The following is a 17,141-nucleotide window of genomic DNA, read 5'->3' on the forward strand; positions in this document are numbered from 1 at the left end:
TTTGAGTCTCCTCTCTCTTTTTTAGTGAGTCTGGCTAAGGGTTTTTCAATTTTATTCATCTTCTCAAAGAGCCAGCTCTTAGTTTCATTGATACTTTCTACTGTTTTTTTGGTTTCTATTTCATTTATTTCTGCTCTAGTTTTATTATTTCCCTCCTTCTGCTGACTTTGGGCTTTGTTTGTTCTTCTTTTTCTAGTTCTGTTAGGTGTAGTTTAAGATTACTTATTTGAGATTTTTTTTGTTTGTTAATGTTGGCCTGTATTCCTATGAAATTCCTTCTTAGGACTGCTTTTGCTGCATCCCATATGAGTTGATATCATGTACTTTATTTTCATTTGTCTCCAGATATTTTTTTATTTCTCCTTTAATTTATTCATTGATCAATTTGTTGTTCAGTAGCATGTTGTTTAGTCTCCATGTATTTGTCAATTTTCCAGCTTTTTTCTTGTAGTTGATTTCTAGTTTCATAGCATTTTGATTAGGAAAGATGCTTGATATGATATCAATCTTCTTAAATTTATTGAGGCTCGCCTTGTTTCCCAATATATGGTCTATCTTTGGGAATTTTCCACGTGCACTTGAGAAGAATGCGTATTCTGTTTTTTTGGATGGAGTGTTCTATCTACATCTATTAAGTCCATCTGGTCTAGTTTCATTTAATTCCACTATTTCCTTGTTGACTTTCTGTCTGGATGATCTAGCCATTGATGTACATGTATAATGAAATATTTTCAACCAGCTTTTGTTTTTGGTCACAGCCAGAGATCATTTTGGCCAATCCCTTTAGTAAATTGCCAGTGAAAACAGATGTATATATCTGCTGATATGGCTATTACTCATGTTTTCCTGTGTGCATGTGCCATTCTTGACTGAGAATGTGGAGGTATCTATGATTTTTAAACAATGTGATCCTGATAGCGCTAGCATGACTCAAATGATCATTTAAATGTCTCTCTTCTAGTCCTTTACAACATTTTAAGTTGCAAAAAATCAAGGTTTTGTCTTTTTTTGTCATCCTTACTTCTCCTAAGAGCTGTTGTCCACAAATAAATAATGTTTAACTAACTCTTATGAAGTGTCAGGGCCAGTGCTAAGTACTATATATGTATTCTATCATTAGCCTTCATAATCACCCTATAAGGAAATGTTGTTATTTTACGAATAATGAATTTGAACCTCAGCACTGAGACTATCTTCTACCACCCCCAGGTCTTCTAAAAATCCTCATTAAAAGCTCCTCCCTTGGGGCATGGCCTAGTGGTTAAGCTCATGCGCTCCACTTTGGTGTCCCGGGGCTTCATTGGTTTGGATCCTGGTCATGGACATGGCACGGCTCCTCAGGACAGGCAGCGTCCCACGTAGCACAACCAGAGGCACTCACAACTAGAATATATAACTATGTACTGGAGAGCTTTGGGGAGAAAAAGAAGATTGGCAACAGTTGTTAGCTCAGGTGCCAATCTTTAAAAGAAAAAAAAAGCTCCTCCCTCAAAGAAGGATATTATTTTTAGGATTGAGCTATACTAGCAAAGACTCTAGGGAATAAAATTTCCTTTCTTCACTGACATGTAACCCTTTGGGCTCCATCTTCTCTTTTCCGCTCTCCTTCCCTCTCTCCCTCCAGTCTCCTCTCCTTCCTCTCTTTCTCTCATACACACAAAAACATGCATGCACACTTTTTCACAACAAATCCTTGCAAGACAGAATGTTTTACTATGAGTTTTCAAGTCATTTTCTCACAGCATTTTATTAAGGAACTGGGAATAAAAAACATCATAGAAAGTTTTTTTTTTTGAGGAAGATTAGTCCTGAACTAACTACTGCCAGTCCTCCTCTTTTTGCTGAGGAAGCCTAGCCCTGAGCTAACATCTGTGCCCATCTTCCTCCACTTTTTTATATGTGAGACGCCTACCACAGCATGGCATGCCATGTCCGCACCCAGGATCCGAACCGGCGAACCCCAGGCTGCCAAGAAGCAGAACATGCAACCATAACCGCTGTGCCACCTGGCCGGCCAGAAAGTTTTATAACCTGCACCATCACAGGTAAAATGCACACTCAGCTCCATGCACCTGTGTATAATCATGGGGTTCACAGAATAGTCAAACTGATTGAATAAAGAGGTTTCTATCAAAGTGAGGAGGGGGAGAAACAGGGCTTATGTGACAGTTATGTTATATACATGAACAGCACACATAACATTATGTTATATGCCCAGAACAACAGTTTAAATGGTTCATTCCAATCAAATTTACTGATTTAAACAAAGTACCTCTATATTATACCAATGGTAATTTTTGTTTATTGAGTTGAATAATTTTTTCTCTTTCAAAGTATAAAATTTTTCTCTTGCAAAGTATGAAACATAGAATTTATATGAGAATAAGATTACTTAATTAGGAAAAAAGAAAACTGTATCAAAGATATTTGTATGTCAATTAAATAAATTATATTGATTGAGAAATAATATAACTATTGAAGATAAAAATAAAACTAGTTAAAATTATATATTGTCCTGCTAGACATCAATGATATAGAACAGAGCCAGCCCTGGTGGCCTAGTGGTTAAGTTCAGCACGCTCCGCTTTGGTGGTCTGGGTTCAGTTCCCAGGCATAGACTTACACTGGTCTGTTAGTGGCCATGCTGTGCTGGTGGCCTACACACTAAAAAATAGAGATAGATTGGCATAGATGTTAGCTCAGGGTGAATCTTTCTCAGCAAAAAGAAAAAAAATATGTATATGAACAAAATAAACGAAAATATATAACTGGACCAAACATTTCTATTTTTGAAAACAGAGAAGTAGAAATATCTAATTGTTGTTCTAGTTATAATTCTGAGCGTTAGGCTATTTATTGTTTTGGGTGAGAGTCTCAATTAGAAAAATGAGGGACCATAAATAATGGACATATTTGAATTTCCAGAATTATTTTACATATCGTTATGTTAGAATGAACTCACTCATTTGTCCATTCATTCACTGAGCAACTACTTTGTGCCAGGCCCTCGCCAGGCAGTGGGGATTCAAAAGTGAACAGAGTTTATGGTCAAGTAGGCAAGCTGCTGCTAGTGGAAGTATTCATCTGCCTAAAACTTTTATTAGATCTTATTTAAGAAGTGCTTCTTTTCTCCTAAAATAGGAGCATTACAATTAGGTAATTATTCTTCCCTCAAATTGTGCCTAGTATTTAATCTTTAGACACACACTCAATTGCCATCAAACTGGTATCAACCTAAATTTCTCTAGTTTAAAACATTATTAAGGAAATACAACTTTAATTCTTGTCAGAGGCAAGAAGTTTTATACATACCATTTTGGGATGAAATTTCACTAGTGTGCATTGTATTTCCAGATTTTTATTCTTAAAGAGGTCAATATCTAAATTTAATTTCTTCTCCAAAGGTTTTGTCCAACCTTCCATAGTTCCTTTCTATTATCCACTTAATCCCTATCCTATTATAAAATTCAGAAGATTCCAGTAATTAATCCTGGCAATCTTAAATATGAGTTTGAGAATATGCAAGTGAATTTATGCACTTCATAAATAAAAACAAAAAGACAACTTTAATGTTATAAATCTCACTGATAAGCATTTAGTGGACAATTTCAGGACAAGATCTTGATGACATCATAGATCTTGAAACAAAGTTTGCATTATTACACTATAACATAGAATTTTCACTCACTATTCTGATTCTTACCAGATCCTTCTCAGTGCCTAAAATGTCACTGTATCCAATGAGAAGCTCAAAATAAAAAGGTGTTTTCTCAGTTCTAAGGAAGAATCATTTCTTACACATTTTCCCTACTATTTTAGTGTTGGAACTACCATTGTTTTAACTATGCAATTATTCTCTGATCTTATTAGGGAAAGAGAAATCTCATAAAGGGTCTATACCTAGTCATTTTCCCCAAAACATTCTCATTTGACTCCTTTACATTAATTACATATTTTCAATTAAAAGTCCATCAAAATATCATATCAGGAGAGTGGGATGGGTGACCCATCTTCCACAATTATATTCTAAAAGGTAAACTGAATAAAGGATATTTTTAAGATGTTAACTTTAATCATAATAACTCTATAATAATTACAGAAAACAGTAACTCCAATATTTTTCCAAATATAGTTTTGTATTATTATTATAGTCTCTTAGAAATTATTCTTAAGAATACAATTAGAATACATTGCATGAATAATATGAAGCCAGAAAAGATATGATGAGGACAGTTTATAGAAAGCCTTAAAAGATAGATTGACAAGTATCAGCATTATTAGATTTGCTTTTAAAGATTCAGCATGAGTTTTCAAAATGGATAAGAGTGAAATAGAAGTTTGGCATTTCAAAAGTGAGAGATTACTACTCTCCAGTGGTATAAAACTGGTGCTTTACATATATTGACTCAATACCTACAACAACCGTATGATGTGAGAAAACTGAGGTATCCAGAAGGTAAATAACTTGTCCCAGGTCACAGATCCTGTCAGTGAAAGAGCTGGGCTTTCAACTCAGTCTGGTCTCAGAGTCGTTGCTTTTAATCTGTACCTCCACAGCCTCTCAAAATGATTAAGACAAGGTGGATAAACACAGTTTGAGAATGTAACTACCCTCAAAAATGAGAGATCCTATTCATGGTCAGAAGAGCAATTACAACAAGAGAAACAAGCCTCCTTCATACAGTTTCTAAAGGATAATCTAGGTAATAAAAGATAAAGTCAGGAGAAAATAGATCAAAAGTTCATCACAAACAACGCATTTCACTAGTAATGACCTCTTGAGTGAGATACTTTCATTTTAGACTTTTTTCTCTTCTTTCTCTCTTCTTTCTCATAACCACTCTGCTGCTAGAATTCCATATTTTCTTCAGAATTACTCTTGGGATTGTGCCTTCATCTTCTGAGGGAGCTTGCTGGGGCATTACGGCTGGATTGATAAGAATTTGGAGCATGAGAGCGGAATGCTAGTGTCAGCAGATAGGAGCCAACTGTTATAAATGAAATTCCTTTGAATTGAAATATTTTAATTGCTCTTCAAATCCAAAACCACTTAGAGTCTGCATTGGCTGTGAAGATATGAATCAGTGTTAGCAGCTTGTATTGACCGTGCCCAAGATGGCGCTCAGGTCCGGGAAGAAGAGGAAGTAAGAGGCGTTTCTCCTCCCAGTCACTGCCTTGTCCTGCAGTCCTGGGGCCATTCTGCATAATATATCGTGGGAAAGATCAAGTGAGAACAGGATTTTAAACTCTGCAAATTTCTCCCTGTAAGCAAGAAACACACATACTCACTTTTTCATTGTAAATGTCTCCAAGCATTGTACTTGCTCTCACAACATCTAGGTTTTGAAAATTGTTTCTTGCAATTTTCACGACTTTTTTCAAGTATTTAATTGCTTCTGTCATCTCTCCTTGGCTAGAATAAATAAAATAGGAGACAGTTGGAATATCATCTCATGTAATGTCGCAGTAAAAAGAAGAATTTTGTGTCTTTGCTTTAGATCGTGCCAGATGGTTATCAGGATAATGAAATGTAAAGTGTAAATTTAAAAAATATATGGCTTGTCTTTGTGGGAGTAGACAGTGAGTTAATACTTAAACCTTTAATCTCTCATTCATTGCTGGTGGGATTGCAAAATGGTACAGCTGTTCTGGAAGACAACTTGGCAGTTCCTCAAAAATTTTAATATACAGTTACCACATGTTCTAGCAATTTCACTCCTATGTATATACCCAAGAGAAATGAAAACATATGTCCACACAAACACTTGAACACAAATATTCATAGCGACCTTATTCACAATAGCAAAGAAATGGAAAAAACCTAAATGTCTATTAATTGAACAGATAAGCAAAATGTGGTATATCCATACAATGGAATATTATTCAGCCATAAAAAGGAATGAAGTAATGATATATGCTACAACATAGATAAATCTTGAAAACATGCTAAGTGAAAGAAGCCAGTCACAAAAAACCACATATTGGTGTGATTTCATTTACATGAAACATCCAGAATAGGCAAATCCATGGAAACAGAAAGTAGGTTAGTGGTCACCAGAGGCTGGGGATAGGGGGAAATGGGGAGTGGCTGCTAAAGGGCATTAGCTTTCATTTTGGAGTGACGAAAATGATCTGAAATTAAATAGTGGGGATGGCTACACAATTCTGTGAATATAATAAAAACTACTGTATTATAGAATTTAAAGGGTGAATTATATGGTATATGAATTATATCTCAATAAAGCTATTATTTTTTTTAAAAACCTTTAAAAAGTTTTAAATTTTCCATACTCCTTTGCAAATGAAGCTGGTCCTTTGAGGGGAGGCATATGTCATTTCATGAAATACCTGTTGGGGGTATTAGAGCAAATACGATGAAAATTGAGTATTCTGAACTCCCCCAACCAGGACTCCAAGAAAAGAGAGAGAGATCTAGCCGCAAGATGGAAGGAGCCTGATTTCTGGAAGGCACAACACAAGTATCTAGCAAAGTACAGAATTTATATAAGCAAGAAATAAGATTTTATTGTGATACGCCACTGAGATTTTGGAGATTAGTTAGAGCAACTTAAATGACCAAAACTGACTAAAACAAGTGACTATTTTTTTTTTCATAAAGAATAGAGGGGCACATCATTTTAAAGATTTCAATGAATTATTTTCATAAACTTATCTGAATTCTGCTCTTATTTTCCAAATCTGAGTCCCAAATACTCATTAGTTCCTCACGAGCTGAACGCCACCCCGTGGAGGTACAAATCTTAGTTTCACATGAGTGAAAGTCAAACTTGAGTAAGGAGAGAGGAGTGGGAAGAGTCTAAAAATCTCTCTAAAGGAGAATTATTTGAAAGCCAGTCTAAAGAGACAGTTGTAGTGATGTCCTATGTGAAGAATACTTGGGGCCCACTTGTGTATGAGAGGCACACTCTCATACAGCAAATGAGATTAAGGACCAAGGTGAAAAATATCTGAGCAACCAAAGAGAGAGTAATTTTTGGAAACAGCTATATCCAAGGTATAATATGCTGTGACTGCCTTTGCAGAGGCAGTTGAAGCCAAAGTCCAGCTCAAGGAACATTTGGCTGGTGATTCAGGGATGTGCCCCAGGAAATTAAAATGGTATGGACAAAGCAAGAAGTGATTTCAAAACAATGGATCCAAATTAAGTGAGCTGAAAAAATTTAGTATCTCTTGAATGTCTGGAATTTGTCTTTTGGTCAATCCCTAAAACACAATGGAGAATCTGAGATTATACGTAATCCCATTGTTAAATCATGTCAGAACCAATGAAATGTTTTATTAATGTGACAAAATCCAGAATTTAGAGATTTAAAAATAACAGCAAAGGGGGCTGGCCCCGTGGCCGAGTGGTTAAGTTCACGCACTCCGCAGCAGGCGGCCCAGTGTTTCGTTAGTTCGAATCCTGGGCGCGGACATGGCACTGCTCATCAGACCACGCTGAGGCAGCGTCCCACATGCCACAACTAGAAGAACCCACAACGAAGAATACACAGCTATGTACCGGGGGGCTTTGGGGAGAAAAAGGAAAAAAAATAAAATCTTTAAAAAAAAAAAATAACAGCAAAACCTGTAATTGTGTTCTTCAATGGAGTATAAGAAAGGAGAAACTCTTACTTACTCCTGAATGTCTCTGAGCCCCTAGAACTGCCCTGCTTTGCTTTCATAGGTCAGCAGTTCCCAGTGAGCATCTGTGCCATGACCCTTAATAAACCACGAGATGAAATCCTGAAATGCAGAGGTTGTTTTGCAGTTGAGCTGCTTCTTGCATGGGCATTTCTTTATGTTTATAGGGCAAAGTTTTACTTCGACGAGCTCCAGGTAGTATGGTGACAAATGTGGCATATAGAGAAGCTTTGCCACAAATTTTTAAATTATTGCAATTACAGAAAAATTTAGCGATATTATTACCATATTTCATTGATTCTAATACCCACATTTTACCATATTTTGACATTTCTAAATCAGGATCTTTTACAACAGGTGGCATCTTATAATCTCCATCAGACAGGGAGCAGTCAAGTCATAGCTGTTGCTGCAGGGATGAACTAGGTTTATATTGCTGAAGACGACCCAACAACTGCAATGCCTTGATCTTTCCGTCAACAACCATTTAAAGATAACTTCAGGAAGGAATGCAAAGACTGGCTGTTTTCTAAAAACCTTTCATTGAAACCTTCTGGAAGACAAGAAAGTGCCAACTTCAAAATTGGCAGATTGAGTGTCCATGAATTGAAAGAAAATACTGGAGATGATGAGCACTATTTTAGGAAAGGCTATAGTACCAACATTCGGGATGACACAAAAGATGATATATATGGGGGGGAAGGTAGTGACAATTCTGAGTTTAAAAGTAATTCAAAAGAATTGGACTTTGAATGCAAAGATGTTTGAGGAGTATAATAAATTTATTTTGTTTATATTTTCTGTTTACATGAATGCTCAAGAGTAATTATAAAAAATCTTTGTGTAAATGAATCTAAAATAGCTCTTTTATTAAGTATAAAATAAAAATTCTAAGTTATAAGAAAGTATTATGTCACATTTTAGTTAGAACAGTTTTCTCTCTTGGTAGTATATAAGGTGTAGCTTCCAGTAGAAAGAATCTTAAATTTAGTGAAATCTGAAAATAAAGCTACTCCTTCAGCATAATAGAGTAGGTTATTTCATTGGCTAGTAAATCTTTGATTAAAATTTTCTAGGAAGTTTAAAATTCACATTGAATTTATATATACATAATGTGACTAGAACATAATAAGATTGAACAACTCTAAAATTGGTCTAAGTACTTTGTGGTTCTTATAAATCTCTACCTGTATTGATTTGTTTCATTTAATTTTATGCAAAAATTACCATAACTAATTTTTTGTGCCTGTGTTTGTCATGTGTGAAGAGTCATAAAGCGATCAAATATTCAACAGTGTTCTACTTTTACGATGGGCATCAAAATATCAACAGGTCTAGTCTTACAAATTCATTTGCAAAATGGCACTCACTTTCCTGGCTGCAGTTAAAACAGAAAAATTTAACATTCACCCAAATCTCTGAGGAAACAGAACTCAACTCAGAATAATTTTTTCCATGAATGTCTATGTTAGATGATTGATGAGCTATATTATTACCATATGCAATAAACAGTTGAGAAAGCACTTCTTGAAAAAGTAATATAAAAGATAATACTGTATTTTCAGTGGCAAGAATTTGAGATTTTTCACATCAGAAATGGTTAGTATATGGAATAAGTAAGTTCATGCAAAAAATATATTAATAAGATTAGAATATTCATAAAATAATCCCATGAATGTGGTGCATGTGTTAGAGTCATTACTGGGCAAATTAAAAATTGTTTGGCTGTTATACAAAATTAACTAGCATCAGATGGAAAATTATGCTTATAACCAAGAGGAAGAGTTATCTAAGATTAGAACTCATATTCATCTTGGAAAAAATGTCAAGCTACGTTTAAACACTTACTAAAATTAAATATTTTGTCTACATGTTATTTTTCTAGGATCTGTATGGGAATAAACACAGCAGCTCTGTGCATTATTATCCCATGGTCTTTGCTCTATGCTAAATATTTAATAAAACTAGCCTTCAAACATCAAAAAAAGAGGGGCGAATTGTATGGTATATGAATTAGAGCTCAATAAAGCTGTTATTTTTTTTAAAAAAACTTTATCTTTGAATAAAAGAATGGTTGAACATTTGGGAAGGGAAACATTTATGCAGTACACATAAAAGTTAAGATTCCAGGTAGAGTGTGTGAATCTCAGTCACTGGATATCTGGAGTCCATGACTGTAAACTCCTGTCTGTCTCCTTGATATTTCAGTTAACATCAAGAACGTCTTTTTATTTCAGTAACATCTTTGAGAGACTATCAAATGCCCTACAATGTGCTAGTTGCTGGGGAATATGGATCCTGCCCTTAAAGAGTTTCACTGTCAATTTGGAGAGATAAATGGATATATTCATACATGGGATTAACTGTGATTGGCACTACAAAGTGTGTATAGCACTTGGAAACCTGGATCACATACATTTAAATATCTTCACAAGAGCAAGAGTAGTGTTTGTGGGGCAAATTTGGTCTTAAAAGGCAGTCAAAAAGATGTGGAGCCAAATCTAGTGAATACAATGGTGATCTCAAAGCATCTATATAAATTTGAAAAATTATAATATGTATTATACTATGTACCTTTGAATTTGGAACTGCATAGAATACTTAGTGTGTTTAGAGATTCGCAGGCCCCTTGCTCTACGCTCATGTTTCTTCTTCCTCCAGCCTTACCCAGGTCTTCAGCATAGGTTGGGAGTCCCTGCTGTTAACCGATCTGTCTTTCTCGCAAGGTTTCTCTCTCTCTAGTATGTAAGCACTCTCAGCTGATCTCTAGTCTCTCACTTCTCCTGTGTCTCTCATTTTCCTGGATCTCACTGACATTGAGGTCTCTGCCTACTCAAAGTTGGCTGTTTCCAGAGTTCTGTCCAAGGCCTTGCTCTCCCCTCCCATTAACTGCTAACTAATGGCAATTTCATGGACTCCTAGGGCGTGCCCTAACTCCCATATGCACATATCTGGCAAATCTATATTTCTAGCCCTGATTTTTCCCCTGTACTTCTCATCCACATCTCCAGTCGTACAAACATACTAAGCATGCAAATAAAAACGGTTCCTTCCAAGTGATGTCATTTAATGATGAGGCTGATGGCATTTGGGGAATTTCTCTTTAAGCAACTCCTCATAGTGCAGGGGTAGGAAGCATTAATAAGTAAGTTAATAAATTTTGTTCCAAAAACTGAGGTTGCCCATAGAGATTATTTACCATGCTTTCTAAATGTGACTGTAAATCCTTTTGGCTGTTTCCAAAAGATCCAACCCACTTCTCAACAATGATGTTCTGTTATAGGGATCATTCAAAAGAAGATGCCACAAGCTCAGAAGCACATCAAAGGAGTTCGATCTGAAACAGGTAGTAGCAGGATTAGAGGTATCAACTTTCATAACCTCCCAAGGTTTGATGAGGACAACATTCATTTTCATAGATAAACTGTGTATGTTTGCAAAAGTAAGTTAGATTGCTTTAAAGTCACAGTGTGCTATGGTGGATATTAGAAAGACCTAGGCTTGAATCCCAGCTTGGCCTCTTAGATGAGTAACTTTGATCACATCTGCACTCTTTCTCGGCTTCAGTTTCCTCATTTTGAAAATGGCCATAAATTGCTGTGAGATGAAAACTTACACACATGTATAGCCTGGCACATAGTAGCAATTCAACAAATGGCAGCTAGTATTATTATTACCTCTCAGTGAAATAAAAAGCTACCATACCCACAGCTCTCTACTTGATATTATCTACTAAAAGCCAAGAAGAAAGGTCAATTTAGCCAAGCATTTCTTTTTGAAAATCTTCCATCATGCAATGAATTAAACACCATGATGTGAACATACACTCGGCAAGACAAACAGGCACATGAAGACCTGGCATCTGTTTTCTGGGGGGCAGGGTCAGAGAACTAAGATATTTTGTTTACTTGAGTATCAGATATGATCAAATGCATTCTTTTTTCCTTTCTTTTTGGTAAAAGAAATAGAATGGAATTTCACATTGCTGAAGTTGCGAATATTGTTTTTTATGGTTCTGTTCTCACTTCTTCCTAACAAAATTACAAATAATCTCCTTCCAGATTGAGGCATAGCTCAATTCCCTAGGAAAATTGAGAACTGTTTGAGGAATATTTCAAACGCAGACATGGAGTAAAATACCACGAGAGGTGCACTCATTACTTTAATTTAAAAATTTGTTTTGTGGGACAGCTACAATGGTATTGAGAGAGATGAAGAGTATAAAAATATTAACATATAAAATAGCGTATTATTTAGAATTTTGAGCAAACGTGTGGATTTCTAGAACTAAAAATGTTCTATCAAATTGATGTTAACTCTCCAAGCTCTTTCTTTGACTGTAGTAATCAAGAAAAAACTGATGAAATAATAAAAAAAAGTAGAGACTTCTTTGCATATCATTTTAAAACCTTAGGGAAAAATTATTTTTATTTAGCTAAAATGGACTCGCTGAAGCTCATTTATGTTCATGTTCCTAAAAGCTGATATGTTTTTGATGCAAGTGCATTTTGGATTAGGTTTGGCCTGCTGAGGATTGTTAAATCACAACATACACAAACAAAAAAAACAAGTTCGGTGAACAAGAAATACAAAACAGTATAAATAAAACCATTGCTGGGTGAGTCGAGTTCTTTTTCTCCCAAAGGAGCAACAGAACTCTAAAACATCCAAAATTATCTAGAAACTGCTCTGACAAATAATGCTAGAGAAAAAGTCTTTCTATTATAAATTATATGCTCCCCTCAATGAATGCACAGTTTTATAGCCAGCAAAGTTGTTAATATACCATCTGAAATATAAACATTCTATATTGTTTAAACGATTTCCAAATGCAAAAGTTAGCAATAGATTTAGAAGCCAGTCTTTCTTTGGAAGGGAAAAAAATCAAATATTTTCTTACAGGAAAGCTACACGTTATTTGCGTAAGTTAAAGGACAAGGTTAAAATGTTAGACAAATATTAATTCCAGTTTTCTATATGCAGTGCACAGGTGCAACTTGGACAGCATATTATATGGTATAATCATTAAATTCATTCAACCAGACCTTAGAGAGTTAAAAACATATATTCTGAGGAACAGGACTCCTCGGTCCAAAGAATGAGAATGAAACAGTGCAGAATATTTGTGTATCAAGGTGATTCCAGTTTCCAACTGGGAAAACAGGACTGTTAACACCCACATCCCCTGACAACTGTCCAATTATGTATATCACACTTGGCCTACTGTTTGCAGTAGAAGTAATCAATAAAGGATGTGGTTGAGTGAACATAGATTTTGGTTGAACCAATGCATGAAAACTTAATCATTTACTCAGAGAGAAGAAATCAAATAGAGCAGAGATGAAACAGCCACTAAGGGGTTTGTTGATTGTGCCACCAAGTTTGTGGGCTACAGATGAAAGTAATAAGGCAAATGGAATCAGTGACAGGAGAAAATGTAAAAAGCTATTCTTAATTTCATGAATTAATAGAAATGTTTTGATGTATTTTGGAGGGTCATTTTTAGGAAATTTCGCATCAAAGCCTGGACGTTCCATTTTAAAGAATATATGAAAATTACCAGGGCATGTCATTCCTCTCAAGCAAGAAGAAATTAATTTTCAGCTTTAACAGAAAGGTAATTTTCACACTTGAAACTTTGTACAGATTGATTTAAAGATCTCTACTGTGGAAAGTTTTACAGGAAATAATTTAAACCGAGTTTGCAAGAAAATTTACAATTGGCATGGAATAAACCAGAGACTGGCTGGTTGTAACAAATGGGTCTTGAAGAACTCTCATTTTTGTGGGTTTTTTTTCCCCCCTAGATTCTTTTTAACAGTCATTATTTGGAGAGTTGTGGCATTTTAGTAAATGACTAATTTCAGTAAATGAGGCCAAAAAAAATGCCATGAGGCAAAGTGAGGATTTTTTCCCTATGTATTTACTCAAATTGTCTGCTTATGTAATAATAATATTTACTTGGTAATTTCTCAACTCAGTCTCTTTCTTTTATACCGTAATTCTATAGCTGTGTCATAGACAATTGTTATCATTTTAGAATATCAACTCTTCTTTCTTTCACTAGTATTCTGAGTAGGGAAAAAAAGACACTGCAAATGCTTATTCTGTTACACTGCTTAAACCATTGTGCAATTAACAATATTCAGACCAATAGCAAAAATAACAAACTCTGTTCTCTATTAAAGCCTTCATCGGTAACTCTAATGCCAGGGCTGGGTCTAGCATCACCAAATGGGCAACTCTGTACTTTCAAGTCCCCGCTCTCGGGGGAATGTGGCATGTTTTTCAGTTGAAGGCTCAGTATAAACTCTTACAACCATTTTAGAAGTTTCCAGCCTTAGAGCTTAGTCACCTTTCATGCATACTCAGCTGATGGGCTTAGATACACGCTTATCCTAGACATGGCTATTCTCTTCCTTTTCCTTTCAAGGGCTAGGATTGCTTTTATCCCTAGCAAGGAAAATGTTTGTTTATAAAATCTCTGTTTACAGAGATAGGGCTACTGTTAGCAAAACTTTTGCAATTGCACAGGTTAGGAAAAAGAGATTTGGAGGTGATGCTAAGCTTCATATGCAGCTTGATTTATTTCTCAGCCTCCACCACCATAATTTTGTCTATTTTGGTTGTGTGCCATTTCTTGCATGTTGCTGCTAATCTGAGGACAGTTTGGGACTATGAAAGAGATATACATGTGTTTGCATGTATGCATGCATGTATGTATCAGGGAGCACCAAGCCCTTGAAGCAAAATTTTCTAAAAATGACCACAAAATTTATATCAAAGCATTTCTAGTAACTAATGGACTTCATTTAATACGGCTTCTCAGATATATAGGGTGCTGTTGTCTACCTGTATAAAATTTTTGTTTTTGAAACCTTAGTCTCTCTCATGAGTTATTTCGCCCAAAATGGTAAAAGAATGTACCAAGGCTTAAATGCCTCCATAACCACCAACAATGCTGCAAAATGGCAGCTTTAGATTGGAAATCTTGCTGTGGCCTTGGGACACTTTTTCCCTATGACCTTCGAAGAAGAGTCTCCTGTACTCTTTTGTCATTGCCTAATATTATAAAATTAAGAACCCATGTCTACCACACAAATCATTCATTGATGGCTTCATTAGTACTTTAGTAGATGGGAATTCTTCTAAGTGGAATTCATTTCATTTGGTGTAAAAGTGAGATGGGGATAAATCTTCTTGCCCATTATCTGTTTGCCCCAAGGCAGGTTGCTGGACTGTTGAGAGTGTTGGAATAGAATTGTCCTCATTCCTACCAAAAACCCACCTACTTCATGAGATATCAAATATAGCTGTATCCTCTTCTACATCTAAACCCCAAATAATACTTAAGCATATTAAAACATTAGATTGTCTGATGATGTTGTTGCCAATATTCATCAGAAAGCTGTTCAACAGACAGTTAGCTTTTACTATATAGACCAGGAATTCAAATCCTGGAGTGGAGGCTAAAATATTCCAGATGAGACACTAGTTGAATAGGTGAGAATTATTTTAAGATAATCTCATGTCTCCAGAAGTTTCAAAAATAATTATAAAGACTATCAGTAGCCAAAGGGGCATTCCAACACTTGTCTTGTCCTATGACATAGTAAGTACTCAGTATATGTTTATAAAAGAAAATATTTTTCCCTGGAGTTTTATCTCTTTAGTTATGTTGGGACACAATGTCATTTTGTAAAAAGTATTTTATAAACATGTTAAGGGAGGAATTTATCTAACTCTGCAGGCTTCATCCAGGTCTGCTACCACAAGGCAAGACAAATAATCCAACCATTTTCTACTGATGCTGGGCAGTGTTAGCAGCAGAGTGAAGTGATTTAATAATCAAAATGAACTCAACAAAAGGGCAGAGTTGGTGTGTTCCAAACAGACATAAAATTGAATAATTATGAATCTCTTCTTTGTGTTCAAATATCTGCTTCTTTCCAGGTGTTGTTTGGAAAGTAAAAGTTTAAGGAATAGCCAGATTGATCTTCCATGGGCTAGTTACCAACCTTTATTTGAAGGGACCACAGCACTCACAAGTTGCTTGCTTTACCCACGGCTGGCCCTTCCTTCCTTGAGCAAACGTCCATATTCTCCATATAAATATGTCTGCGTCCCTAACCATTTATCCAGTGATGACTGCTTTGCATTTTATTTGGTATTTTGTAGGGCACCTTTAATTTCATTGTATCGGTATTTTAATATTTAATTAATTATATATTTAATAGTTAATTATTATATTGGCAATGGTAATTATATAATGAGGATCCACTTTCAGTTCACTAGGCAGTTAATGTTTTAAATGTCTTTCAAATAACAATTTTACCTTTTAAAACACCACCCTGTATGTGTTTACAACTGAAATACAAATGAGAAGAAATTAGAACTTGACACAGTCTATATGATTGTTATTATTATTACTAATATACCACTATTAAAAAGCTATATCTTAGATATAGGATATATCAAAAACCAAGGCCTTAACTTTGATAACTTTTCTTATTCTTATTTTATCTTCACGTAAATCATAATGCTACTATATAACGCAACAATTAAATGGAGTGCACAATGATCAATCACAATACGATGAGTGAGGGGCAAACCACATCTTTTCTGTGGAAAAAATTGCATCAGAAGTTGTTCATGTATACTTTTGTTACGTTTTCAATTTTAAATGAAATATTGGGAATATTGTTTTTCCACCCAATTGTTTATCCAGATATGCTCAAAGGAGAGATGTCTTAATGGAAGAAGTATGACTGAAGCATAAATGGAAACTTTCCTCAAAGAAGAGATCTGGAAAGGTTATGGTGAGCCATGGTTACTGAAGCGTACTATATATTTCTGTGCTCTCTGATTTTGTAACCTGTGAGATGTGACCTGATTTTTCCCTTTCATTCAAGGTCATCACTAAACTTACAGAAAATCAAAAATAAAACAATACAGAGGAGGAATAGACAAAGAAGAGTTTAGGTGCATCTCTTAAAATACCACATTGGTTTAAAATAACTTACGATGAAAGGGTCACTTAAGAAGGGCACTGCTTAAAATTTAAGCAGGCAGTAATGGAAAGCGACAGACCTCAAACAATTTAAGTCTTTCACAGCTGAGTGAATTCACAGTGACAGCAAGACAAGGCTGTGCTAACGTACCTCTGCAGGACCTTGGCGATGGCCTCATATGCTCTCCCCAGGCTGAGATCATCATCCAGCTCTGTAGAGATTTTACTGTAAGTGTTAAGGACCTATCAGAAGGAGAAATACATATTAAACAAAGAGCATGACCGGATTCACTGACGTTTCATTTCATACCAGAAAAGATTAAAATGAATAGTTGTTTTTAATGTCTCCATAAAATATTTTTTGTTTATTAAAACTTCATATTGGTTTGGTTTATTTTTATCTACAGTATAACTTGTTTCATAGCCATCTCTTTAAGCCATGACAGTGAGGTCTTACTTTTGTAAAACTAATTCTTTTCCTGCACAA

General features: G+C 35.3%; 1 protein-coding gene across 4 annotated transcripts in view; it reads right to left on the reverse strand.

Annotated features, from left to right (window-relative positions):
• Nucleotides 1–17,141, reverse strand: part of TTC29 (tetratricopeptide repeat domain 29) — a 209,784-nt gene that overhangs the window by 79,827 nt on the left and 112,816 nt on the right. For all 4 annotated transcript variants that reach the window (XM_014838138.3, XM_070504863.1, XM_070504862.1 and 1 more), the window contains exons 9-10: nucleotides 16,806–16,897; nucleotides 5,290–5,413 (exon numbers count right to left, since the gene is read on the reverse strand). In XM_014838138.3, the coding sequence (XP_014693624.1) occupies nucleotides 5,290–5,413; nucleotides 16,806–16,897 (216 nt within the window). The remainder of the gene's footprint in view (nucleotides 1–5,289; nucleotides 5,414–16,805; nucleotides 16,898–17,141) is intronic.

Source organism: Equus asinus, chromosome 3 (genome assembly GCF_041296235.1).
Source record: "Equus asinus isolate D_3611 breed Donkey chromosome 3, EquAss-T2T_v2, whole genome shotgun sequence".
Taxonomy (NCBI): Eukaryota; Metazoa; Chordata; class Mammalia; order Perissodactyla; family Equidae; genus Equus; species Equus asinus.